This window comes from Ochotona curzoniae, unplaced genomic scaffold (assembly GCF_017591425.1).
Source record: "Ochotona curzoniae isolate NIBS_2020 unplaced genomic scaffold, NIBS_Ocur_1.0 contig_2404, whole genome shotgun sequence".
In the NCBI taxonomy this organism is placed as follows: domain Eukaryota; kingdom Metazoa; phylum Chordata; class Mammalia; order Lagomorpha; family Ochotonidae; genus Ochotona; species Ochotona curzoniae.
This window is the reverse complement of record NW_024465451.1, coordinates 1,866,181-1,893,104: the sequence shown is the minus strand read 5'-3', so window position 1 is coordinate 1,893,104 and position 26,924 is coordinate 1,866,181. Positions and strand designations below refer to the sequence as shown.

General features: G+C 52.9%; 1 protein-coding gene across 1 annotated transcript in view; it reads left to right on the top strand.

Moving 5' to 3' along the window:
* Window positions 1–1,757: 1,757 nt before the first annotated feature.
* The window catches only part of NKAIN1 (sodium/potassium transporting ATPase interacting 1), a 46,253-nt gene continuing 21,086 nt past the window's right edge, over window positions 1,758–26,924 (top strand). Inside the window, exon 1 of the mRNA XM_040974379.1 lies at window positions 1,758–1,839. Within this exon, the coding sequence (XP_040830313.1) occupies window positions 1,786–1,839 (54 nt within the window). The 5' untranslated portion in view covers window positions 1,758–1,785. The remainder of the gene's footprint in view (window positions 1,840–26,924) is intronic.

Genomic DNA, 26,924 nt, shown 5'->3' with positions numbered 1-26,924 from the left:
CGGGAGGAGCTGGGACTTGAATTCAGGCATTCTGATAGGAGATGCGAGCTGCAAGCCTCCCAAATGGCAACCTGACCACAGTGCCAACCACCTGCCACCTCATATTAATTTTTTTTCAAATCAGGAGCTGTGCATTTTCATTTTGCACCGGGGCCCACAAATGATGAAGTCAGTCCTGGGAGAAGACATTGATGCATTGAGGAGCTTATGATGGTACAAGCAGCAAGCAAGCAACAGTGCTAGGATGGAACGAGGGCTGTTGGGGGTCAGGACTTAAGCTCTGCACTCCGTGAGAGCAGGGAGGAAGGGAAAGACTAAGGAACATCGAGTGTTTTCTCCGGAACATTCTACCCAGTGCCTCCGCCTGCCTCCTATTGTCCTCACAGGAGGCGTTCCTGGTGACCCTGGGCCTAAGGAATACTCTCAGCCTGCTCAATTTCACCGTATCATCTTTCAAGGCACTGATCTGAACTTTCGTTGTTTTCATGGGAACCCTTCAGGGGTTTGCACCCTGCCCTCCACCCAAAGTCCAGCGGGTGGGAGGGAGGGGCTTCACAGACCCTAGCTGGCCGGTGTGGGTTGCAGAAGCTAAAGACAAGATCAGCCGGGACAGGGAGGTCCCACGGGGAGAACAGCAGGTTCCCACTGGGGTGATGCTGCCAGCCAAGGCGGCCGAGGAAGTTTGGAGAGGGCAAGGCTGATGAGGTGGACTTGGGGCTGGGGTCTGCCTGGCGTTTGAAGTGGTTTGAAGGCCCAGTTCCTCCTCCCTGCTGGCTCAATCCCTCCTCACTGCCGCCTGGTTTGAGCCGGCCACGCCCGGCAGCAGACCTCTGCCCTCACCTGTCACAGGCATTTTCTTGGGAGCCCATGGGCTCCCAGGGCTCCCAGACGGAGTTGCATGTCTTATCTCTGACTCCAGCCCCCTCCCTCCCCCGGGAAGAGTGCACGCAGTCAAGGAGCAGGAAATTCCAGGGACTGGGGAACGGGGCTGGGCACTCAGGAGGAGAGAGGTTGGCAAAATAGAGAGAAAAAGTCGGAACCGTCCCAGGGCGAAGAACTGGGGTGACAGCCGCGCTCTTGCGCCTTAGACGGAGGCTAGGACTAAATTCAGAGAGTGCATCCTCTCTTCACAGCAACAGTGAAAACGGCGTTCTTACTTCACTTTGTTCAGGAGAAAAGTGACGCCCCAGAGAGGTGGGGCAACTTGCCCAAGGTCACACAGCGAGTGAGCAGCGAAGTCCGCATCAGTCCCAGAGCTGTCAGCCCCCAAGCCGCACTTCTACAGCTCGCTCCCAGCTCCCCTTCCACCCTCCCCCATCCTTCCCCCTCCTTTCCCTTCCCGCGGCCGCCCCGCCCCACCCACCTCTCCCTCCCTCCGGGTGGCGGCGACCGAGCCACGTGGTGGGGCCGGGAAGCCGCGGCCGCCCAGTGCCCGGGCGGCTGCCCAGCCTGGGTAGTGTTGAGCTGCGCTGCGCCGCGCTCGGTACCTTCGCTCCGGGCTCTGCGCTCCCCGCCAGCCGCCCCGGGGCAGGAGGTGCACCCGATCGCCGGCCCGCCACACAAAGGAGGCCCGGCGCGGCAGAGCCAGTGCGCCGGCGGCCAGACCATGGACTCGGAGCGCGGGCGGCTGGTCCCAGCCCTGGGGTCCTGGCGCTCCGGGGCCCGGCCCTAGGCGCTCCCGGGGCGCCCAGCGGAGAGGACCCGGAGCCCGCGCGGTGAGGAGGAGGCGACGGCCGCCGAGCGAGAGGGGACGCCGCGGCGGGCGGCCCGCGCGGCCCCAGAGCCATGGGCAAGTGCAGCGGGCGCTGTACGCTGGTCGCCTTCTGTTGCCTGCAGCTGGTGAGCACCGCGCGACCGGGGCAGGGTGGGGCGCGGTGGGGCGGGGTCCGGGGTGTGCGCCCTGGGCTGTAGACCCCCGGCTGTGGGTCCGGGATGAGCGCCTGGTCGAGGGATGGGGGGTAGTCCGGAGTCACGGAGCGGACGGGCGGAGCCTGCTCCCGCTGGCCCGGCTGTCTCTTTGTGTGCGCTCCTCGGCTGTGCCCGGCGCTCCCCCGCTGCCGCACGCACAGCACCGCGCGTCCTGTGCGTGGCTCCCCGGCCCGCCCCGTGCCTGCCCCACGGTGCAAGTGGCCTCCTGTCGAGGGGACGCGCTGAGAGGCCGGCTCTCCGGGGCTGGGGGTGTGTCCGAGCCTGGCGATGTGTTTTCCCTCTGGATTGCGCGTCGGTGTGGGTCTCTCCCGGGGGGCGGGGGTGTCTCTGTTTCCCGTCTCCACCCGGGGGTGAGCGTCACAAAAGTGTCCGCTCCCGCGCGCGCCCCTCTGGATTCTTCGTTCGTGGATTTCTAGACCTTTGACCGTTTCTGGTCCGAGTCTACAGGCGTGTGGTGGGATCTTAGACTCCAAGGTCCGCCCAACCTTCTTTGTGCAGTTTCTGCCCCTGCTCTCCCTCCTGGGTGGACAGCCTGGGAAGTGGGGGGACTCTCCTCCCCGGGAGGGGTCATGAGGAGCTGCCAGGGCCTGGCTGACCTCACTGGACGCTGCACCTTACTCCCAGCTTGGGTCTGGCCACCGAGGCGATGGGATCATCTCCCAGTCATCTGTCCATCAGATCACAGGGGACAGGGTGACCAGCTCCTCTCCCTGGTCTGGCACCAACTGGGTGGGCATATCTGGTGCTTCTGGGAGTGTTCAGGGCAGCTTGTGCCTCTCTCCTCTTGCCCCCACTCCCAGGTTAGGGAACTCAGATCCTTGTCTCAGGAGGCTAGAAGGGTGAGTTTGCAAGCTGGGGGTCAGTGACTGCCTTTGCAGGCAGGCCCTGGCCAGTGAGAAGGTGGCTAAGGAGGAATGTTAAAGTGGATCTCCTGCCCATCCTTCAGCCCAGGTCCATCAGCAGGGGACCAGGCAGAGAGTGAAGGGAGTCCTGAAGAGTGGGAGTGGAGGAAGCTGGACTTGATGACCTGGGTCTCCTCTCCTGCCCCCAATCCTCACCCTCCCCTGCAGGTGCAAACAATCTGTGAAGCCCCAGATATGGCATGCAAACTTCAGCTTTTCCTCTTGGGGACCCCAGCCCCAAACATGCCATCCTCCTGTCCTTTTCATCCATGACACGCACAGCCCTGGCTCTGAGCATCCTTACTTTACTGCCAGCCCCCTCCTGTCAGGAGGCTGCCCTGGGCTGCTTGTCTGAAAAATGCGGGTGTCCGAGACCTGCAGAGGGCAGAATGTAAACTCCAGAAGGGCAGCGATTGCTTGCTGCTGGCACTCTGGTGATCATTGTAAAATGAGCAAATCTGGGATTTGACGGTTCCTAGCTCATGGCAGAAACACCTGTCTTATCTACTTGGAGGAACAAACGAGGCTAAGAAACAGAGATAGCTCAGAGGACTATTTTTATGTTTGCCAGTTTTGAAAATCTTGAACTAGAAAGGCTTCTTAGAAAAACGAATATATCTTGTAACAATGAATAAATCAGTAGATAATCAGAGCAGAAGATACAAGGAAGGCCCGTCTTCCCTAAGACAACTGCCCCATGCCCATCCTCCGTGGGCACTGATAACCACGCTCAACCTGGGGGAGTACACACCCGTTGCCCGCTTTTCCCAGTGGCAGCTTGTTAAATTCTCCCTGAGAAGGATCCTGAGAAGTAACTTACCCAGAGCTGTACAGGAGTGGAGCCTCAGACTTCGAAGCAGCTAGCTGATCCTCTGTCACCTTTGTTGTTATAAAGTGCTTAGTTCTGGCCTGGTAAGTCCAGAACTCCTCGGCTGGTAGTTACGGCTCTGCAGAGAAGGGAGGATGGCAGGGCGGGGGTGAGGGGTGGAAGGGGGTGGCCTCTGTGCCTGCCCGGCTCTTCCCCAGCCAGGCTGCACCTGCTCCTCCACATAGCTGCAGTGGGTGGAGAATTTCTGGCCCATGGGCTGTAGAAAACAGGTGAAATCCTTTGATCTGGCCCTGCCAAGGCAACCATAGGCAGGACTCAAAAATCCAATACCCGTTGTTTTTAAGTTGATCATTTTTGCTGCTATATTTACACGATCCTCGGGAGAAAACTGGTTGTCCGTTGCTGATTTTATTGGCATGAGGAGGGACTCAGGGTGGGCTTTGGGTTCTCCTGCCTCTTGGTCTGCTGACTTCTAGCAGCTTGAGAGACTTATGGGAGAGAATTGGGGAGAGGGGAGCAAACTGATCTTTGGATCCTGTTGCTGGATTGAGCTGATCATAGAAGTCCCTCCTGTGTCCGCACTCCCCAAGGGCCTCTGCTACTGGGTGGCAGCTTTCATCCTGTTCTCTGGGACCCTGGATATCCCCAGCCACAGCACGGGAAGGGGAACTCTGTTTTCTCATCCAGTTCCCTTGGGAAGGTGGGGAGAGGTGGGGCAGGGAAGAGAGCCAAGTGTTTTGCATCTGAAAACCTGAGAGGGGCAACTGTGCACCTAATCCTTTCCAATGCTGCTTCTGGCTATGAGGAAGCTGGCCAGGATGGGCTTGCTTGAGTAAGAGAGTAGCAGGGACGCTGGCAGGGACAGTGTCACTTGGGTAGGGAGTATAGAGCAGTGGTTAAGATCCTGGAGTTCCACAGGACAGAGCTGGATTCCAGCCTTGGCCCCTCTGTCACCTTCTGCCTGCTCTTAGGTGAGTTGCTTGCCCTTTCTGAACCACAGGTTTTTAAATCGTCTGTTTAATAGAGCTCACATCAACAGCTCCCTACACTAAGTGTTGCTGTGAGGATGAAACCCACATAACGGACCCAGCATTGCGCCAGGTACAGAATGAGTGGTTAGGAAATGGCAGCTTTTAATTTTTATTGTAATGATGCATGCCATGGGTGACCACCCTGGAGTTGTGGCTCACATGCATCCGGGGGCTGCCTGCATGTCCTCTGTGGGAAGCAGCTGGTCATTGGGCATCGAGTGTGAGAGGGCGGAAGCCTAAAGTCATAGCTTGGCCACCAACATCCTGTGCATTCGGCAAAGTCTCATCTCGCTCGAAGCCTTGGTTTTTCTGTCTGTCCAATGGGAAGAACAAGGGGTCTGGCTCCCTAGGGCCCTGTCAGCTCTGCTGACACTGGGGCTGACATGTGGACGGCCAGGGAGGTTTCTTTGCACCTTGGTCTGCCTGGTTCTGTCCTTTCCCAGGGCTCTGCTGCCTCCTGGGGACATTGTTAACATGCTTCTCTCCCTCTCCCTCCTTTGGCCAGATCCTGCACTTTCATCTTAGTTTGCCTCTTTCCTGAAACCTTCCAGACTGTTGCATTCTTCCAGTAAAGGGATGAACCCGGGTTTGCCCTAGGGAGTCATCATCAATTTCTTCATCATCATCATTATCACTGCCGTTGCAGGAGTCTTGTGCTAAGCACTTTCTATGCATTACCTCATTTAACCAAATGAGCTTACATATGTAGAGTGCTTGGCATCCTGCCTGGTCTGGGTTAAGTGATCAATAAACTTTCGCTCCTTCCCTATTTTCAGCTTTACTAATGTTGTGCCTCTCAGTGGGATAGAGGTCTTTAGTATTCCATTTTGAGGAAACTGAGGTTCTTTGGAGAGATGAGATTGGCACGAGGTCGGGGACAGCACGCGGGTAGGAGTGCCGATCTGATTGGACAGAGAACCCCACTGCTGCTGCTCCACTCCAACCAAGATGTGACCTGAGCCGCGTCCCAGCCTCAGTTTCTTTATCTGAACTTGAACCTGATTATTATTTCAGTAGGATAATACCTCGTGCCTGACATACGCACCATGTGCTCCATAACGTGTCACTGCCGTTAGTACTCCAGGTGACCTTGAACGTGTGCCCTCTCTACTCCCTGGAGTGATCCCTACCCCACCCACCCATAGAAGAGACTTCCTTAGCCATGCGCCCAGCATGCCATTGGTACTCAGATAAGCCTCACTTTCCTTCATTCCCCTTCTGAAAAGCTCTTTGCTTTCTGGAAGATGGTGGGTGGTTAAGGGGACCATCCCGGCCCTGGCTTGCAGCTTCCAGCTGAGCTGCGAGTAATGGTGTGAAACCCGGTCAACCTGATTGATGTGGTTATTAGCTGCTGTGATGGTGAAGGCCAGAGAGAGCTGGGCTCCGCGGGGGCCTCCCTCCCCAGCAGCTGTGCCTGCAGGCTCCTGGCTTGCTCTGGAGGTCCTTGGCCAGGCTGCAGAGAATGGGCAAGAAGAGTGCCTGGGCTGTTGGCCCCTTTTCTTCTTTGTTCTTCTGTGAGTGAAGTGGCACTGTCCATCCTTGCTGCAGAAGGGCAGCCTGAGGCTAAACAGCCTTTGTGGCCCTTGGGAGGTGGGGATGGTCCTGTTTCTGCTCCAGGGTGGACAGGGGTGTGGATGCTTTGTAATGTAAATGGCCACAGTGGGGGTGGGGCTGGGGGAGTGGGGTGGTGGGGTGGGGAATAGTGTTAAGAACACTGCTTTGCTTTGTGACTTCCAGAAAGTTCTTCAGCCTCTCTGAGCTCCCGCCTCTCATCTGTGAAGTCCCCCCATGGCAGTGTGAGAGGAAGCCTGGACAATGCCCAGTGCAGCGCTGGCCCAGGTGGTTGCTGTATGTGTCGCTCTTAGACTTGGCCCCACCTTCACGCACCTGAGAGGCTGTTAGTGATGGAGGTCATGGTTGTAAATACTCCAAGTCTTCATTTCTCATACGGAAAACGTGGGGCTGGTGCGGAACGATGCAATGATGATCTCCTTTGTCTGCTGTGTGCCAGGTCCTGTGCCAGGAACCTGAGATGCCTTATTCCTTGCTCCCCTCTGACTTGCCTATGACCACCTAAATAGTGGCTACAGATTGAAACCTGGACCTGGGGCACCAAGGCTTCTGTGCTGTCAGGGCTGCTGCTAAGGGTGGTAGGGAGGCTGTAGTGGAAGCAGCCCAGCTGTGGGCGCTTGACCTTAGACTTTAGATCCTCTGAACTACTTAACTCAGACGACCCTCTCTCCGCATTCCAGCCCACTCCACGCTGCCATGGTGCAGGCTGAGAAAAAGTTCCATGTGGAAGAAATGAATCTGTGTGAATAATTTGTCACTACTTGAAACAACGCTGGGAGATAGATGGATTTTATTTGTCCATTTTTTAAAAGATTTTATTTATTTTTATTGGAAAGGCAGATTTGCAGAGAGGAGGAGAGACAAAGAGGAAGATCTTCCCTCTGTTGATTCACTCGCCAAGTGACTGCAACGGTCAGAGCTGCACCTATCCAAAGCCAGGAACCAGGAGCTTTTTCTGGGTTTCCCACGAAGGTGCAGGGTCCCAAGGCTTTGGGTTGTCCTCGATTTCTTTCCCAGTCCACAAGCAGGGAGCTGGATGGGAAATGGGGCTGCCGGGATTACAATCAGCACCCATATGGGATCTTGGCACGTTCAATGCGAGGACTTTAGCTGCTATCGCTCTGGACCCCTGTCCATTTTTTATGGTGTTTATTTTAATTTTTAAATTTTTAAATTATTTTTATTTTTGATGAATTTAACATAGTTGATTAGGGTGAATAGGGTCAGGACTATAGGAAGGTGGGTGAGATCACAATTTCCACTTTCTCTCTCTTTTTTTTTTCCTGTATCTTGGGGAAGGGGGCAGTCAAGGAGAGTACCATACCCAGCTGCCCAAATGCCTTTGCACCTGAGATGGAGGGCAGCCACCTGACATTTCCCCAGGGTCCCCGATGTGGGGCATGCTCTGAGGGTCCTGCTTATGAAGTTTTGATAGTTGAACAGTTGCAAATTACTGCTGATCTCACCACTCCAAGCATGATAAAGTCACTTCAGAATCCACTGGTTGATGTAGTTCACCCTAGAGTCTCCGTTGGCCAGATATTCACTGCCAACACTTGGCTGGGGTAGTGGATCAGTTTGTTCTGTCCTCTGTCATGCATGGTACCAGGTGTCCTCTGAAGGCCCCAATGTACTGCCATATCTTCCATGTGCACTTGGATATGCTGTCCACTGCTCTGTCTAAGCCATTGAGGAGGCCCAGCTCTGACTCATGCATTCTACAGTCAGACCATGAAACCTGCAATTCTCTCCATGGTTGGTGTTCTGAGTCCAGTGGTTCTGTTGTGGGGGATCTCCCAAGAAACTTCATTCGAGGTGATCCCAGATCTGGTTCTTGTGTGTGCTTACCAGTGTCGGCACAGTCTGTTGCCCTCGTCAGTTTGTACACATGCTGGTGGTTGCAATTGTTGGGTAGTTCTGTCTCCAGCCCTGCGTTTTACGCAAACCAGTGGGTGTTACAGCCCAGCCTGATCCTGCCAACCACACATTCGGCCTTCACGGACACTGGTGGGAGCTACAGCCTAGTCAGAGTGACCTACAACAGCTCCCATCAGGCCTGCCCCCTGCTCTGGCCCCCGTGCTTGCCAGTATGTACAGCAGACTGGTCCCGTCTGTCCCATCCAGCTCTCATACATGTCAATGGGCATTGAAGCTCAATCAGCCCACTATCCAGCACACACACCTGCTGGCAGGTAACACTCTCTGTCTGGCCATACCTGCCCCAGTCCTCATTCTTATGCTCACCAGTTGGAGTAGGGGCAGAGACCCAGCCTAGCCCATCCTACACCTACCTTGGTTCTCACGAGCACCAGTAGGTACTGGAGTCTTGCCCAGGCTGGCGCACCCCAGACCCAGTCCACACTTGTGTCAAGGGATACTGTAGCATGCTGACTTGACAGCAGCCCCTACTCTGGCCTTTGCATTCACCGGTGGAAACCACAACTCAGCTAGGATGCCCCCTTGGCTCCCCAACCAGGCCTATTCCCAGCCACAGATATTGCACATGCTAGTGGTTGCTCTGACCCAGCTTGGCATAGCCCCTCACCTGTCTTGGCCTCTGCCTTAGATGCTGCAGCCTGGCCTGACCTGGCCTGCCCCAATCCCAATTCTCACTAGCAGGTGCTGGAACCTGGCACTGCTCAGTCTGTTCCCATCCCTGGCTCATGCAAACTGATAGGTGTGACAGTCTAGCCTAGCATGACCTGTGTTCCAGCTTGGTTCCTGTACTTGCTGGTGAGCTAAGGTTTGCTCAGCCTGTCCAAAATCAACCCACACATTAGCCAACAGTTGGAGCAACCTTTCCCAGCTTGCCTGACTTCCAGGCCTGAACCACATGTTCACCAGCAGGAGCTATGACCCACTAGGGTAGTTTCCCAAGTTCCCCAACTTGGCCCACTCCCAGACCCAGATCTTATGCATGCCAGTGAGTGGTAGGCCCTTGCCTGGCATAGTCTACTCTTCAATCTTGGCCTAGTATGAGCTGGTGAATGTTGCGGCCTGGCCCACCCTACACCCTTGTTAAGGATGCTCTTGCAGGTGCTGCAGCCTGGACCTGCCCAGACTATTCTCGGTCCCTGTACCCATGAGTGTTGGCAGGTTCCATGGTTGCAGCTAGTTCAGCCCATCACCATCCCAACTCTTGAGCTAACCACTAGGCCTTGCATTTCCACAGGGTTTGGCAAACATATCCCCCTCAGAACCTACTACTGGACCTTGTTCTCTCATGTGCTGGTTAGTGTCATGGCCTTGCCAAATGTGACCTGTCTCCTGTTCCAACATTCAATCAGGTACTGGGATCTAGTCTTGCTAGACAGGCCCCCAGCCCTGGCTTTTGCATGAATTGGCATGTGGTTATTAGCAATGTTCCTTATTAACAAGCCCAACTCGGGATACCCATGTGGGCTGGTACATGAGTCTGACCTATACATATCTTCCAGGCTCTCAGCTCCAAACCATCTGGTCTCAGTCCCCTTGCTTACCTGCAAGTACAGTGACCATGTCGTTAAATGTCTCTTAGGATTCATTCTTCACCTACAATATTGTGACCTTATCCATGGATGTCCCTAGGCAGTAATTCCATACCTCCAACCCCAGAGCTTGCTGCTGGTGGCCAGTGGGCAAAGCCTAGCTCAGTTATCGCTCTGGCTGCCCACAAGCCCAGGATTCACCCACCGCTTGGCAACAATGGACCAGGAGCTAGGAACCCCAAAAGGAAGCCTGTCCTGGCATGCATTCTCCCGGTCACAGCCATGTGGCTGGGAGATTCAGGCAGCTGCACCTCTGAGCAGACTTACCTAGACTCCCTATTTGTCCATTTTTGATGGACATACAGAGTCTCAGAAGGATGCAATGACTTGTTTGCAAGACACAAGAAATAAACTCTAGATGAATTATCAAAGGGAAAGGATTTGAGAATTGGTGTAAAATTTGGATCAAGCGGGGTCTGGCTCTGTGGCGTAGTATGCTCAACTTCTACTTTTGGCCTGGGCATCCAAAATGGATGCTAGTTTGTGTCCTGGATCCCTCACTTCCAGTTCAGTTCCTTGCTTAAGGCAGTGGAAAATGGCCCAAGTTTTTGGGCACCTGCACCCATGTGGGAGACCCACAAGAAGCTCCTGACTTTGGATCAGCTCAGTTTCAGCCATTGTGATTGTCTAAGGGGAGTGAACTAATGGTTGGAAGATTCAGTTTCTCTCTCTCTCTCTCTCTCTCTATATATATATATATATACACACACACATAGATATACATATATATACAGATATACATATATACATATATATATGTATACAGATATACATATATATACAGATATACATATATATATACAGATATACATATACAGATATACATATATATCTGTGTGTGTGCACGTGCATGTCTCCATTCTCTGCAACTCTGCCTTTCAAATAAAAATAAATGAATCTTAAAAAAAAAATCTGGATCAAGCAAGCTGTCCCCCAGGATTAGGGGAGGTGAGTGACAGGAAAGTGGACTGAGACCACCGATGTCTATTTAAAGGCAAGCTCTTGGCCGTGGAGAGGTGAGGTTGACTTTGGGCTGCATCCCAGTGCCTTGCCTTCCCCTGCTTCAGACTAGAAAGAGCTGTTGGTTGGTTAGGAAATTGAAGGAGAACCCCAGGCAACGAAGCCAGTGTCTCCAAGTCTTTTCATCTGCCAGCACAGGGGAATGGTCATTCACCGTGGCCACAGGACTTAGTGGGTTACCTTGGCCCCCAGGGCCCTGCTTCTGAAGAAACAGAGGAAGAGAGGCTGTCTGGGCCTGGACTCTGAGGTCAGGCTGTGGCTGGAGTTCCAGCTTGATGACCTTAGGTAAGCCTCCGAACCTCTCTGAACTCTTCTTGCCCTTCTGTGAAGTAGGATGCTACTCAACTGCCTGCTCCTCGGCAGTCAGGTGGGTGGAGGAGACACTCATGGAGGCTTCTTCATGCTCTTCAACCCCCAGGTCATGGGATGCAGGGGTGAGTAATGGAGCCCAACGCCCTTTTCCAAGCAGTGGTTCTGCTTAATCTGTGTGGCTTTGGCCTTACTGTCTCTTGGTCTTTTCTGTAAACTGGGGACAATAGTAGCGCCCACCTTGTAGTACAGTAGCAAGGGTGATATGAGGTAATGCTGGGCTGGGGAGCTCTGGGACGGTGCCTGGGATCACTCACGCTGAGCCTCTGACCCTTCTGCAAAGGGAGGTGACTGGGTTTGTTGTTACCTCAAAGGACCCCTGCAGCAGAGTCTGAATCGGCAATGAGTTGCCTCCTTCCTAGGTGGAGATCAGAGTTACTGCTGTCACCTTGTTGCAGGCAGTGGTGATGGATGGGGAAGCTAGGCCTGGACCCAGGAGGAAACCCGTGCTTCTGAGGGCCTGCTGGGCCCTGCACACCTGGAGCTCAGGTGAGCAGGGACTACACTGACCTCCCCGCCATCTCCCTGTTCCCTCTGCCTGCCTATCTGAGGGCACTGGCACTATCCCCAACGTTTTTGTGATGTATTTGGTTTTCATATTCAGATAGCTGCAGACTCTGGACCATTCAAACCAGGCTGTGCTGCTCATTATAAGGTACTGGCATCCAGCAGCTGAGTTTCTAGAACTCCACAAGGGCTAAGGCTCTGATCCAGAGAATCCACATTGCTGCCCGCTAAACCCTCCGCAGTCTCTGCTGAGCTAACATATAATAAGTGCCAGGTGTGATTCTAGGTTGCTCCGTCACCACAGGGCCCAAAATATGGACATCCCTTGCAGGTCAGAATACCAGGATTCAGGTAGTGAGTTGCTGTGTGACTTTAAGCTGGCCTTGGGCTTCCCTGGGCCTCTGCTCTGTGAAATAAGATATTAGGGGAGGGTGTTGGACTCAGTCTGAGGCTTTCAAACTCTGCAGGGGTGTGTGTGGGTGGCACTAACAAAGCAGCTGGTGAGTTTCCTGTCCCTGGTGATGATGAATTTGCATGTAGATTGAATGACTGCTTGGACACGTACTGGGTCCATTGATGACCCAAACCCCTTGGAGTCCCCAGATGCTGATTTTCAAACCAGTGCCAATGGCATACAGATGCTATTTATTCTGGATAAAACTATGGATTACTTAGAAACTTACATCCTTGCTGTGTCCCTTTGCTTTAAGTATGCTTCTTCCTGGTCTCCTCTCCCCACCAGACGTCATTCACATCTCATGGTATCCCTGAGCACCTGGGGCAGTGAGAGGGAGATAGCCCTGAATAAGCATTTACCCTCTTGCCTGCTCTGGGTTGCTTCCGGTCCTCGAAGGAAAGGCAGCCCTGAGATGTTCAGGGTAGGAATTGGCTTCTGAGCCTTTATTTTTGGGGGGTGTCAGGGTAGGTTCTGCAGCCCCACCATGAACTAGAAATGTGGGTTTTCAATTACACAATTAAATGCACAATTAGGCATAATTACCAGTGCTCAGAGCCCGCGACTGCTCATAATAGGCGTGTAATCTACTGCAGCCTCTGTTTATACTACTCAGCGCACTCTCTAATGATGCCAGGATGCCTTCACACTGCACTGTTGCTATGGAGACGAGTCCGCCACCATCAGGCAAAGCTGACAAATGGTGTTCTGGTCCCGAGCCCTTGGATTGCTTCTGATATCTCTGCAGCCAGCCCCAGGAATGGAAGGGCTGGCCAAGTGGACCAGGAAGTTGGGTCAACCCTCCCCTCCTCTGACACACCCTACTTGATCAAGTCAGTCTTGGCACCACCACGGTAGAGAGGGGGAACGTCAGCCTCCAGGGTCAGCAGGCTGTGAGCATGCCAGCCAAGGTGCTGGGAAACGGCTTGGGATTGCCCCCATAGAGACCCTTAACCTGGACGAGGGCCCTGCACACAGGCAGTTCCCTGTTGGAACTGGCTTTGCTAACCCAGCCTGATGACCTTGGGCAAGTCCTTGCCTCTCTCTGCAGCTGTTTTCATGTATCTCAAATGGATTGTGGAAGGCGGGTGGGCCTCTGTGTGTTTTGTTTTAATAAGCAGAGAACCTGCTGGGCACTTGGGCTCTGCTGCCTTTGTAACTGCATCCCTGGAGTGACTCAGTCATCTTCGCTACAGCCCTCGGTGGGAGCCCAGCTGTGATCCCCCCACTTCATAGAAGCAGAATCTAAAGATTGAGAGCAGTTGCATTGTGGAATGGCAGGGCTAGTCTGCAGACAGGACCTTAGGCTCTGGATCTTCACCAGGCCCCTCTCGTGTTGTCCTAGAGGGGCCACCTTGTTACCCTCATTTCCATGTCCCAGATGAAGGCGCTGAGTTCTGAGAGCTTAAGTCACTTCTCCAGCAAGGTGGGATTCCTAACTTGGGCTTCCCGGTACAGGCAACAAGATTTCCTTCCATAGCGCTTACCAAGGCTGCCCAGTACACCCATGTTGCTTGGAACCCCCCAGGAAGGGAGCAAGGAGTCCTGCCATCCCTCAGATCAGTGCTTCCTTTTGATCTGGAAGGGGATTTTGATCATATTCTACTTCATCCCATACCTGCCTTGAGGAACAGAATTTGTCCTGGTTTTCCATATTTATTTGAAAGACATAGAGACACATGGACACACGTACACGAACAGACCTCCCCCCTGTTGGTTTATTCTCCAAGTACCCGCAGGAGTACTTGGCCAGGATGAAGTCAGAAGCTGGGAACCTAATCTAGGTCCCAAGGAACTGAGCCATCACCTCTGAGGGCACTCATTAACAGGAAGTCGGAGCCCAGCTTTTGGGTGTCCCAAATAACATCTTAATCACTGTGCCACTACTTTCTCTTTTTGTCTCATTTCTCTTTATACAGTATTTTCTTTAAAAAAAAAAATTATTTGGAAAACAAAGTTACAGAGAGAGGGAGTGACAGAGAGATCTTACACCCACTAGTTTATTCCCCAAATGACTACAACAGCTAGGGCTGGGTCAAGCGAAAGCCAAGAGCCTGGTACCGTCTTGTCTAGGTTTCCCATCTGGGTGACAGAGACCCAATTTCTTAGGCCATATTCCACTACATTCCCAGGTGCATTAGCAGGGTGCTGGATTGGAAGTAGAGCAATTGGGGCTCGAACTAACACTCATATGGTATGCTGGCATCGCAGACTGCGGCTTAACGTGCTGTACCACAATGCCAGCTCCCAACACAGTATTTTTGGACATCTACTCTGTACCAGGCCCTGGGGACACAGATGAATCAGTGGGTTCGATCTTGCCACTTAGTACATAATACTGTCCTCTTTGTACCTTACTTTCTTTACCCATGATGAAGGTTGCTGCTCATGCAAGCCACAGCAACTGCCACTTGTCAAACCTTTGCCATGTGCCAGGCCTTGGCCAAGGCCATCATCATCTGTCATACCCGTTTCACAGCTCAAGGCTCAATGCATGACCCAAGGGCTTCACATCCAGTTGAGTGGCAAAGCAGCCATCTGACCACCAGATGTCCTACTCACATGCAGATGGCCCCCAAATGTGGGTGTTCCTCTTGCCACTTTCCTGGGTCTGGCTGTCTTAGAGAATGAGCTGTTTGGGTGGTGGGGCTGGGACAGCACCCACTGGCACCACCCATTCCTTGCTGCCAGACATCTTCAAGTTTGGGGCTTCTAGGAGAGGCAAACATCGCCTCCACCTTCACATTGCATTGCTGGGCAAACAGAAGCCCAGAAATGAACTGGGACTTGCATTGAATCACAGCACAAGGCTAGGAGGTGGAGGTGGGATGGGGTGCAAGCCAGCTCAGGGCCCTCCCACATGCCCCTTCCCTGCCCCCTCTGCCTTTGCCTCCCAGTGGTCTGTGAGCGTCTTAGGGACTGTGGCTGGGGTGTGTGCTCAAAACCACACAAGCACCAGCACTCCGTGGGGCAGACGCTGGCATGGAGAGATTTGTGGATCAATAAACAGCCCTGCCCGTTTCCTCTCTCTTCATTTATTCATGAATTCTGAACTCCTTGGCTCCAGAGAAACTGCCTGGAAGAAAGCAATTAGAGCATAATTACAGCCACTCCTATTATCAGCTCTCAGCGGGAAGGGACGGGGCTGCTAGGGCGTGAGGTTGGACCTGGGATTTCCCTGGAGCCCCACTTGGCACCTGCTGCCTGCGGGAGGCTCTAACCAGGGCTCCAGGGCCTCCTCCCCAGAGGCAGGGAGGCAGTGATGAGGGCCAGACCAGTTGCATGCTGAATTGGAGGTGATCTCTAGGGCCCTTCCTGGCTGGGCTTGCTGAGACCTGCCTGAAGGGAGTTGTGGAGAGCCTGAGCCCGCACACTTGACTCCTGCTTTCTAGAAATCATCCTTTGCTGAAGACGGTGAAGGCGACAGGAAGTGTAAATTACCTGAAGGAAGCAATTACCAGGCAGGACTCTGTTCATTGCCGGTGATTAATAGTAATAACAAGGACATGCAGTTCAGATTGATGGGGGGTTTCTGACCCCAGAACTGCTGCCGCTTCCCACAAAGTGTCCCATCCACCAGGAAAGGCCACTCCAGGGCGAGCCTTCTGTCCTCTCCAGAGTACAGATAGGCACCTGAGCAAGCCTGTGCGAAACAGCTCAGTGTTGGTGCAGGACTCCAAACCGGGCACTTCTGGCACGAGTCCTTGACCTTGGCCCTCTCCGGGCTGCTTTGTTCTCTTGACTCCCTCTCTCAGGTTGGGCCCCAGGTCTGGGGAATCCTTGAAAAGCAATGTCATGTATGCTCTGAGCTTGTCATCTCTGCTGCTTCCATGGGCCAGCAGGGAACTGGATGGAAAGAGCAGCCGGGCACAAACCAGCACTCATATGGGATGCTAGCACTACAAGGTGGATTAGCCTGTTGAGCCATGGCACAGGCTTCTTGGAGGGGGCCTATCTACTAAGGGAAACCCTGATGCTCTGGGGCAGGATGGAGACCATTCTTTAACAACTACTGGTCTAAACCACAGGACCCTGAAGAATCTGCCTAGGCTGGCCTGCCCACCTGAACTCATCCGTTGCATAAGCTCAGTGCCTTTGCACTGGCTGTTCTTGCCTCTACAAGTCCATATCCAAGCCCAGCACCTTCTTAGGCCAGCTCATCCCTTCTTTCCTTCTTTCCACCCTCACATTCTCCCCATCACTGACTGTGCCTTGCCGCTCCTCCTCCATCACAGCAGACATCCTAGGTGCTCTTGTAATTCTGTGTCTATTTCCACATCTAGTCGTTTGCCTTAGGGTAGGAGCCCATGGGGTCCTGGCAGGGTATCTGAGAGCCCAGCACTGTGGTGGCCCGCCAAAGGCACTCTGTGAATCGGGGGTTGGGGGGGGGTGTGCTTGAGTGAACCCTGTGGGAGCAGCTAGCTAGCCAGTGAGATTGCCATGGGTTATGAGGTTCCGGGGTCCCGTGGAGGGGAGGCCAAAGCCCTGTTTGTGTGGGCTCAGGTCTTTCCAGGGTCATGTTGGGTGCCACACAGGATAGCAGAAGGGCCGGTGGCTGGAGAGGGCTTCTTACAGCCGCTGGATGGAGAGGAGTTGCAGTCTGTAACAAGGCTCAAACCTTCACTCAGACCTGGCTACACTTCTGGCTCTGAGGCCTGCCCACCAGACACTGTCCTCCCTGCTTTGTAGATGAGCCAAAGGGACCCCAGAGAGGGATTGTCTGGGCTGCAGTCAGCGCTTGTTTAGGGTGGAGCTAGTTCTTAAACTTGGCTTTACTAGTGCCGAATCCTCAACTCTATACCTCCCTGGCCTGCCCCCTGGAGTCCAGGTACAACAGTGGCCTGAAGCTGCCCCATGGGAGTTTGCTTCCAAGTGAGGATTTGCTAATTCTCTTAGAACAGATGCCTTGGCCTCTTACTCAGGAGTCCACAGAACTGGGGCACGGCACCTAAGGGCACATTTGTCCTTGGCCCAACTGGACCTGGAGGCCCCTGTTCAGCCAGAGGCCAGCCTGGGTGGCAAGTGTGTGAGCCTCCAGACCATGCGCTAAGACAAAGAGAGGGCTGGGAGGGCTCAGATGCTGGGAACCTGGCTGCCCGAGGAGAGGACACACATAGAACTTGTGTCAATATATGTGTCCTGGGGTCTCCAGCCTGGGGTGTGAGAGGCACCAGACAGAAATGGGAGTGCTCACAGGGCCTGGTTTTCCCAAATGCCCAAAGATTCTATTGTCTTCTGACCCAGACCACAAAGGAGTCGGAGACATTAAAATTCCAAGCCTGGCTTTCCAGATCGTTGGCCGTGGGGAAGGAGACAGACCGTATCTCCTGCGGGAGTTTAGTAACTTTGGAACTCTTAGACATGTGATGTGAGGCCACCTGCCCTGCTCCTGAAGGCTCCTCAAACATCAGAGAAGGGGCTGGGGGCTGGCGGCAGGCAGAGCTTCTCCCCTTTCCATGCCTGATGAGCTTTAGGCACTGCCAGCTGCTCAGCCTGTCATGCCTGCCTGCTGGTCAGCAGTGGCGGGAGCCATCTGGGCCGACTGCCGTCCCCAAGCTGCCACTACCTTGTCGTCCTCCAGACGGGCCCCCAGGGACACAGGGCTCCTCCACAGGAGTCAGAGGTTGTCTGGGGCCCAGCCTGTGGATCACATTGCGGTTGCTGTGGTTGTCGCGGTTGTTGATTGTGACAGGTTAGGCTAGGGCCCAATAGGATAGGAAGTGGGGGCAAAATGGGAGGCGGTTAAAAAATGTGTATGTTTTTTATATGTGTTTTTAGACATGCTATAGCCAAGTACTTGATGTGCATGGGCAGTTCTTACACTCCTGGCTGCCCCTGGCGTGGGTGAGATTTCTTCCACGGAAGTAAAGAGAGTTGGAACCCTGCCTTTCCCAGCCCTGGGCAGTGAACAGCAGCGGGCAGCTCAGCCCTCTCTGAGCCTCAGTTCTCCACCGACAAGTGGAAGGGAGGGGGCAGCATGGCACCTGGCTTAAGCCATGGCAGCTACTATAATTGTGGTCAGTACAGCTCGGCAGTGGGCACCCAGAGGGCAGGTGTGCGTATGGAGTTTCTGGTCATGACTTGGCTGGGTGGAGGCCTCTCCGAAGCCAGCAGAGCTCTCCCAGCTGTATTTGCCATGTGAGGGGCTCAGGGAGGGGTTGGAGTTAGTATGTCCGGTTCTGCTTCCTTTTCTTCCTGCCCCAGGCTTGGCATGGGAGCCCTTTGAGGACTGTTGTAGGAGGTGGGTGTGTCCCACCAAAAATGATCTCACCAAGGCCAGTGCTGTGACACAGCAGGTTAACCTGCTGCTTGCAACACCGGCATCCTATATGGGTGCTGATTCAAGTCCTGGCTGCTCCACCCCCAATCCAGCTCCCTGCTAAGGCCCCTGGGAAAGCACTAGAAGGTGGCTCAAGTACTTGGGCTCCTGCCACCTACACGGGCAACCTAGATGAAGTGTTGGCTCTTGGCTTTCTACAGAGAGAATGAAAGACACCCAGAGACAGAGATCCTCTGGTTCAGTCCTCAGGTGACTGCAAGGGCCAAAGCCAGGAGCCAGAAGCTTCTTCCAAGTCTCCCTGTGTGTGCAGGGGCCTAAACGTTTGGATCATCATCTGCTGCCTTCCCAGGCCATTAGCAGGGAGCTGGATTTGGAGCAACAGGATAGTAAGTGGCACTCATATGAGATGCCTGCATCATAATAGCACCAGCTTCAGTAAACTAATCTTTTTTCTTTTTCTTTTCTTTCCTTCTCTCTCTTTCTTATTGGAAAGTCAGATTTACAGAGAGACAGAGAAATATCTTCTGTCCACTGATTCATTCCCCAAGTAGCCACAATGGCCAGAGTTGAGCCGACCCAAAGCCAGTTGCTAGGTTTCTAGGTTCTTCAGGTCTCTCAGGCAGGTGCAGGGTCCCAAGACTTTGGGCCGTCCTTGACTACTTTCCCAGGCCACAGCAGGGAGCTGGATGGGAAGTGGAGCAGTGGGACATGAACAGGTATCCATCCACAGGGGATCCCCAGCACATGCTAAGTGAGGATTTCGGGTCCTCCAGCAAATCTTAAAAAGAAAGACCTTCCCTACATGGCAGAGACAGTAAGTCCCTCCCAAGCAAGAACCCATTTCCCTGTCTTGTTTCTTGACAGAGGTGGGTGGAGAGCAGTGACAGAGGCTTTGTTAGTCCCAGAGGTGCCACTAAATAAAGGACAAATATTCTCAGAGGGGTGGAGCCCCACCAACACTGGGTGACCTCCAGGAGGGCTGCGCTGTCCCTGGAGACAGGTCCCACTCCCGGACTCCAGAGCCAAGGACTTAGTTCAAGGCTTCATGAGTCCCGTGCCCCGTGGCAAGTTATCTTTCTTTGTACTTTCTGTTCCTCATGTGCCAGGCAGGCATGATCAGGGTCTCTGCTGGCGTGTTTTTGTGCCTATTAAATGAATCAAAGTCTTCTGAGCATTGGAGAGAGCTTGGCACATGATGCCCATTAGCTGTTAGCACCTCTCTGTGTGTTCTGGGGAGGAAATGAAACGTGACCTGAAAGGGCTGTGCTCAAACGGGCGTGCGCTCTGAGGCCCGAGTGCCAGCCTCACCCACCCAAGCCCTTCTCCTGCCACCGCCTGCAAGCAGACCCTCACCTCCAACAGGTCCCACCAGCTTCTCCTGGCCCAGGGCCAGGGAAAGATTGCAGGAAGCATCAGCACCTGCTTTCCTCTTGCTCCTCTGCCTTCCTCTTTAATCTTCCAGCCGGCCAGGGGGTTCAGGAGAAAGGCAGGCTGAGGGAGAGGGCTTCCTGCCCAGCTGCAGCTGGCTGCAGCGGGGTGATGGGGCTTTGGTTGAGAGCTCAGGTGTCAGGAGTTCAATCTTGTGGGTTTCCTGCCCTCCTCATCTCCCGCTCTGAGGTCTTAGGCTGAAGATCCTCTTTGCACAGCCTCCCTTACTCCGCACCCTGCCTCAGCCATGGATCTGTGGGGCAATGAGCCTTCCCGCATCTGTACCTGGGAGCACTAAACCAGACGGTGCAGCCAAGTGCATTTGGCACAAAACCTGACATAGGTCAGTGCACACAGAATATCAGCCTTTGTTGTTCACACTTGCGTCGAGTTGAGAGCTGGGCATTTTGAAAGGAAACCCCGTGCGGGGCCTCTCCTGCCATCTGCCCTGGCTCGTGCAGCCCCAAGTGGCCCCTCCCACGGTCCTCACTGGAGTCAAGCCAGAGCTGGGCACCCTTACCTCATCACAAGGAGGTTATGGTGAAAGGAAATAGGGGCCACAGAGGGGTGGGGAGCAGACCCTCAGCCAGAAGAGAAAGGGCAGTGGATGGGGCACCAGCAGAACCCCTCCTCACTCCAGGGACTTCCTTGGGCCTGTGGAGCTAATTGTCCCTCAGCATGGAGCAGCAGCACAAATCCCATTGGTGCCCCGGAGGGCTGGCCAGGTGCTGGCGGATGCTTTGAGTCCCCACCAGAAGGAGAAGCAGGGAAGCTGGGATCTGAGCCAAGGCGAGCGTGATCAGGGCTGGAAATGATCAGGGGAATCCCAGAGTCCTAGGGTGGGCTCCTGACCGTCATCCACCACTGTTGCTAGGCAGATTTCCCCACCTGGCTTTTAGTTGGAGGGAGGAGGGAGGAGTGGTTGCAGTTGCCATGGCAGTGAGGCTGGCTTTATTCAGCCTCCTTCCTAGTTGAGGAGGTGCTGCTGGGTCAGTCTGGGGATTGAGTTTACCCTGTCTCCATCAGGTGCCAGGACCAGATGTCTCTGCCAGGAGAACCAACTTCCCACTCTTACCATAGCAGGTATCTGGTTCCTTCAGGATGGTGTGGTGGGAGGGCTGGGTGTCCCTTCCTAATCCCTGGAGTCTCCCTACTCAGACTCAGATGCTGCCCCTTCTGTTGGCGTCCTCTAAGCCCTTCCCATGGAGCCCCCTCCCTCTCATTTGCTATTCCCTAACTACGTGGGTTTTCAGGTCCTCTGTCCAATTCTCTCCTTCTGCAAGTCCTTTGCACATGCTCTTTCCCCACTGGAACCTTTTTTCTTTCTGTTTTTTTTTTTTTTGAACCTTTTTTCTTAAAAAAAAAAAAAGATTTTATTTATTTAAAGAGTTAAAGAAAGAGACAGAGATCTTTCTACTGGTTCACTCCCTAAATGACCGTAATGGTCAGAACTGGGCAATCTGAAGCCAGGAGCCAGGAGCCTCTTCCAGGTCTCTGATATGTAGGTGCAGGGTCCCAAGCACCTGAGCTACCCTCAGCTGATTTCCCAGATACATTAGCAGGGAGCTGGACAGGGAGTGGAGCAGCTGGGACGCAAACCAGCATCCTTATGGGATGCCAGCGTGACGGATGGAGGCTTTACCTACTATAAAACATTGCTGGCCTCTCCCGCTTTCTTTTAATGTACCTGGAAAGGCAGAAAATGACATCTCAGGTACTCAGGCCCCCGACACCCACATTTCAGACCTGGATGGAGTTCCTGGCTCTTGCCTTTGCAAATATTTGGGGATTTGCAGATTCTCTAATCAGCAGGTAGAAGATTGCTATCTCTCTCTTTCTCTTTGTTGCTCTACCATTCCAATAAAGAAATAATTTTTATACTAAATTTATTTTATTTTTGATGATGTTTACATAGTTAAGAAGGATGCTTGCCCATGTGGGCCACTGATTAGGGTGGGAGCGTCGAGGAATGGGGGAAAATGGATGAGACAGCTGTTTCCAATCTCCTTTTTTCTTCCTGAAACTGTTTTTCAATCACATAAGGAAAGTGGGGAGGGAAGGAGAGAGGGCCACTCCCAGCAGCATAACCACATCAGTACCTGGGGGGGAGGCCACCCAGTATCATCCACGGGTCCCCGATGTGAAACATTTTCTGAGGGTACTGCTTAAGTGGCTTTGATAGTTCTGAGGTGCTGTTGATTTTGTTGCTCCAAGGTGTAAGAAATCCCTCCAAGGTCCATTGGCTGACATAGTCCACTTTGGAGTCTCCACTCACCCAGATACTTGTTGTCAGAGCTTGACTGGGAGAGTTGTCCAATTTGTTCAGCCCCCCCTGGTGCTCCTCACCTGTCACTTTCTCCCTCAGCAGTCCTTCCAACCACACACCCCCAGTCCCCCTTCTCTGAGTAACCCACAGGCCCCCATGCCTGGAGTGTGCAGATAAGCCCAGTTCTGCAGCAGTTAGTCATGCTGTCCTGGGGCTCTGCCCACCTGCCCAAGGCCCATGCACACTTGGTTTGTTGGTGTGCTGGTATCTGCCCTCCACACATCATAGAAAGGAAGAAAGGAAGAAAGGAAGAAAGAAAGGAAGAAAGAAAGAAAGAAAGAAAGAAAGAAAGAAAGAGGAGAGGAGAGGAGAGGAGAGGAGAGGAGAGGAGAGGAGAGGAGAGGAGAGGAGAGAAGAGAAGAGAAGAGAAGAGAAGAGAAGAGAAGAGAAGAGAAGAGAAGAGAAGAGAAGAGAAGAGAAGAGAAGAGAATGGGCAACTATGCTGCTATGCTGGCACACTGATATAGTTAACACAAATTTGGCATCAACCATGCCCAGAATGCTATTAGCTGCTTTTCTCCCAGGAGTGTAACACTTGTCTAGGTACAATGCAACCAAGCAATTGTCTGCAGCTGAGGGTAAACTTTTTTTCAAAGATTTGTTTATTTTTAATGGAAAGTCAGATTTACAGAGAGGAGAGGCAAGACCTTCCATTCTCTGGTCATTCCACAAGTGGCCGCAATGGCCAGAGCTGAGCTGATCTGAATTCAGGAGCTTCTTCCAGTCTCCCACATGGGTGCAGGGTCCCAAGGCTTTGGGCCATTCTCGACTGCTTTCCCAGGCCACAAGCAGGGAGCTGGATGGGAATGGAGCAGTTGGGACAAGAACTGGGATCCCAGAGTGTGCAAGGCTAGGATTTAGCCACTAACCTATCACTCTGGGTCCAAATAAATAATTTTTTTCTTAAAGAATATTTGTAGGCAAGTATTGTGACATGGTGGTTTAAACCACTGCCTTCAACACCAATGTCCCATATGGGCTCTGGTTCAAGTCCTGGCTGCTCCACTTCCCATCTAGCTCCCTGCTAATGCACTTGGGAAAGCAGCAGAAGATGGCCCAAGTTCTTGGGCTCTTGCATGTGGGAGGCCTGGATGGCTCCTGGCTTTGGACAACCCAACCCCAGCCAGTTTCGCTTTTGGGATAGTGAGCCAGCGAATAGAAGGTTGATCCTGTCTTCTCTCTCTCATCCCCTCTCTGTAACAGCCTTTCAAATAAATAAATATTTGAAAATATATTTGTACCCTGAAAAGAAACTCCAAACCCATTCATAGACATTCCACAGCCCCCCTTGCTACCCACCTCTGGCTATTACTAATCTACTTTGCTTCTGGCTTCGCCTGCCCTGGACTCTTGATAAAAGTGACGTCTCCAATTTGCAGTGGTTTTTTTTTTAAGATTTATTTATTTTTATTGGAAAGGCAGATATACAGAGAGGAAGAGAGACAGACAGGAATATCTTCTGTCAGATGATTCACTCCCCAAGCAGCTGCCATGCCTGGAGCTGAGCCAATCTGAAGCCAGGGTTTCCCATGTGGGCACAGGGGCCCAAAGACTTGAGTCATCTTCCAATGCTTTTGCAGGCCATAAACAGGAAGCTGGATTGAAATTAGAGTAGTAAGGACTAGAACCGGTATCCAAATGGGATTCCAGCGTAGGCAAGGTGCAGGATTAGGTTGCAACACATTGGTTCTCCGAAATAGACTTCTTAATAAAAAGGCTTTCAAGTTGAAAATACTTCTTAATCCATGGCTTGCAGAGTGTTGCTGTGTTAGGGGACATGAGGCCGATGATCATCTCATGACACAGGTCCAGTAGAGCCCCGGGATGGCCAGGCACAGACCGCAAGCAGTCAGATTTTGAAAGGCATCATCATTGGTTGAACCAATATTTACAATATTGGTTTACAATATTTCACAAACTGTGTTGGAAATAGATGTGCTGTCATGCAGGCATTGTGATTCCATTTAAGAAACACAGACAGTGGATTTAAATATAAGAGGACTTCAGAAAGCTCATGGAAAATGGCATTAAAAGATAGGCTGGTAGGATTAGCATGGTAGCCTAGTGGCTAAAAGTCCTCGTCTTGCATGCACCAGTATCCCATATGGACACTAGTTCTTGTCCCGGCTGCTCCATTTCCCATCTAGCTCCCTGCTTGTGGCCTGAGAAAGCAGTCGAGGACGGCCCAAAGCCTTGGGACCCTGCACCTGTGTGGGAGACCTGGAAGAAGCTCCTGGCTCTTGGCTTCAGATCAGCTTGGCTCTGGCTGTTGTGACTGCTTGGGGAAGTGTATCATGGGACAGAAGATCTTCCTCTCTGTCTCTCCTCTTCTCTGCGTATCTGGATCATCAGATATGCATATGGGATCCTGGTGCATGCAAGGCAAGGACTTTAGTTGCTCTGGTATCATGCCAGGCCCATGATTTTTAACTTTTAAGTCTTGGGCCTCCTCTCCTTAGTTAAATTCTTCTGATGGGGCCCAGCATGATTGCTCAATGGCTAAATCCTAACCTGGCAAACACCAGGATTCTCATTTGGGCCCCGGTTCATGTCCTGGTTGCTCCTCTTCCTATCTAGCTCCCATTTGTGGCTTGGGTAAGCAGTGGAGAATGTCCCAAAGCCTTAGGAATCTGCACCCATGTGGGAGACCCAGAGGAAGCTCATGGTTCCTGGCTTCCTCTAGGTTCAGCTCTGGCCGATGTGGCTACTTGGGAAGTGAACCAGTAGATGGAGAATCTTTTGCTCTGTCTCTCTTTCTCTCTGTAGGTCTACCTTTCCAATACAAAATAAACTGAAATAAATCTTTAAAAAAATTCTTCAGACGGAGACCAGTACGATGGCATATCAGGCTGGTCTGCCTGTAGTACTGACATCCTATATGGACATGAAACCTGTGCCGGCCGCCCGTGGGCCATCCTTTACCCTGATTTGGGGGTTGGAGCTTGGGAGTGATGCTTTATTTCAGAGTAGGGTGCTCCATGCCTACTCTTGAGCGTCAACCTGGCAGGAACAGGCTCCCTGGGGGTGGGCTATACCTTAGGGAGGATGGGAACCTGCACTGCTGGTCCAGTCTTGACTCAGTCAGTCTGGCTTTCCTGTTCTGGGACAGCCTGAAGCTCCCCGGAGGGGTCAGTTACATTGCTGGAGATGCTCTTAGCCCCTAGGGATCAGGAGTTTCCACTCCCACTTTATAGATGACAAAACTAATGCCTTTGGCCAAGGTCTCAACATTCTTGTCAAGCTGGGAGTCAAGACAGGATGTTGGAAGTCCATCCCCCTGCCTGGGAGGGCCTGCAGTGGAGTGTGTGATCCAGAAGAGAGGAAGGAGTCTGTGTGGTGCTCACTGGGGCACCTGTGCTTGGAGGCCAGCTCAACTTCAAAGAGAGCTCACTTACGTCTTGGGTTGTGGGACCCCATGTAAGCTTGTGGCTGGACTGAGGGTGGGAGTGTCTCCACTCCTGCACCAGGGGCACTGGAAAGGCAGGGAAGCTGCCAGGCACAGGGAAGCTGCAGCAAGCTCTTCTAGGCAGGAATGCAAGAAACCATCGCAGAAGGCAGGGAGACTGAGTAGGCTTCTGGAGGTAGAGCCCTGGCCTCAGGGAGGGCGCAAGGTGGAGGAGAGAGCCCCCCCCCTCTGGCTAGCTTTCATTCTGGCTGCATCTGACCTGGTGTCCTTTCAGGTCCTTACCGCTCCCGTGGGCAGGTTTTATTCTTTTTCTAAAGAGGAGATGGAGGCTTAGAAACTCCTGCTGGAGATCTCTTCATCAGTAATTGACAGAGCAGGGATTCCAGCTGCAGGGGCAGCTGCAGACAGCCCATGTGAGGGTAGTGGGACTCAGTGGTGGGGGCAGGCATTCAGGGACTTTCAGGGGCAGTAGCTGGAGATCTGATAGCTGCAGACAGGTTCTGGAGCCTGCACCCCAGGTCTGCGTTTGAAATCTGCATCTGCCCCTTCCTGGCTGTGTAACCAAGGCCTGCTACTTCTCCTCCCTGGGCATCAGTTTTAAGATTCTAGCATCCTGTCCTGGAGTGCCTGGGTTTGAGTCCTGACTCCTATCTACAGGCCGACTTATTGCTGGTGTCAATCCTGGGAGAATGCAGGTGATGCTCAAATGCCTGGATCCTTGCCATCCAGGATGAAGACCCAGACTGAGTTCTAGGCTCCTGCCTTTGGCCTGGCCCAGCCCTGGTGGTTGTGCCATTTGAGGAGTGACCCAGAAGATGGAAGATCTCTCTGTGTGTTTGTCTCTGCCTATTTGTGTGTGCTTGAACTAATTTTTTAAAGGATGTCCCATCATATAAATTGCTTGTATTTTCCTTAAGCTACTCTGTGAAGAAGGCAGGGTATTGTTAACCTCTTTTAGGCCTGTGAGCAATTAAGATCCAGAGAGAGTGGCTTATCCAATCCTTGCTAATGCACTCAACATTTTAAATTTGTTTTATTTGAAATGGAGTGAGAGAAAGAGAGCTTTCATCCACTGGTTCATTCCCCCATGCCCACAACAGCCAGGCCTGGGCCAGGTCAAAGTCAGGAGCCAAAAATTGTGGGTTTTCCACATGGGTTTCAGTAACTCAGCCAGCTGAGCCATCCCATGCTACCTTCCAAGGTGCATATTAGAGAAAGCTGCATTGGAGAGCAGAGGTGAGAATTGAACTCAGGCACTCCTGTATGCAATGCAGTTGTCTCAAGCAGCAGCGTTACCCATGTGTCACACGTCTGCCCCATGGAACATTTGCTATCTGCAAATTG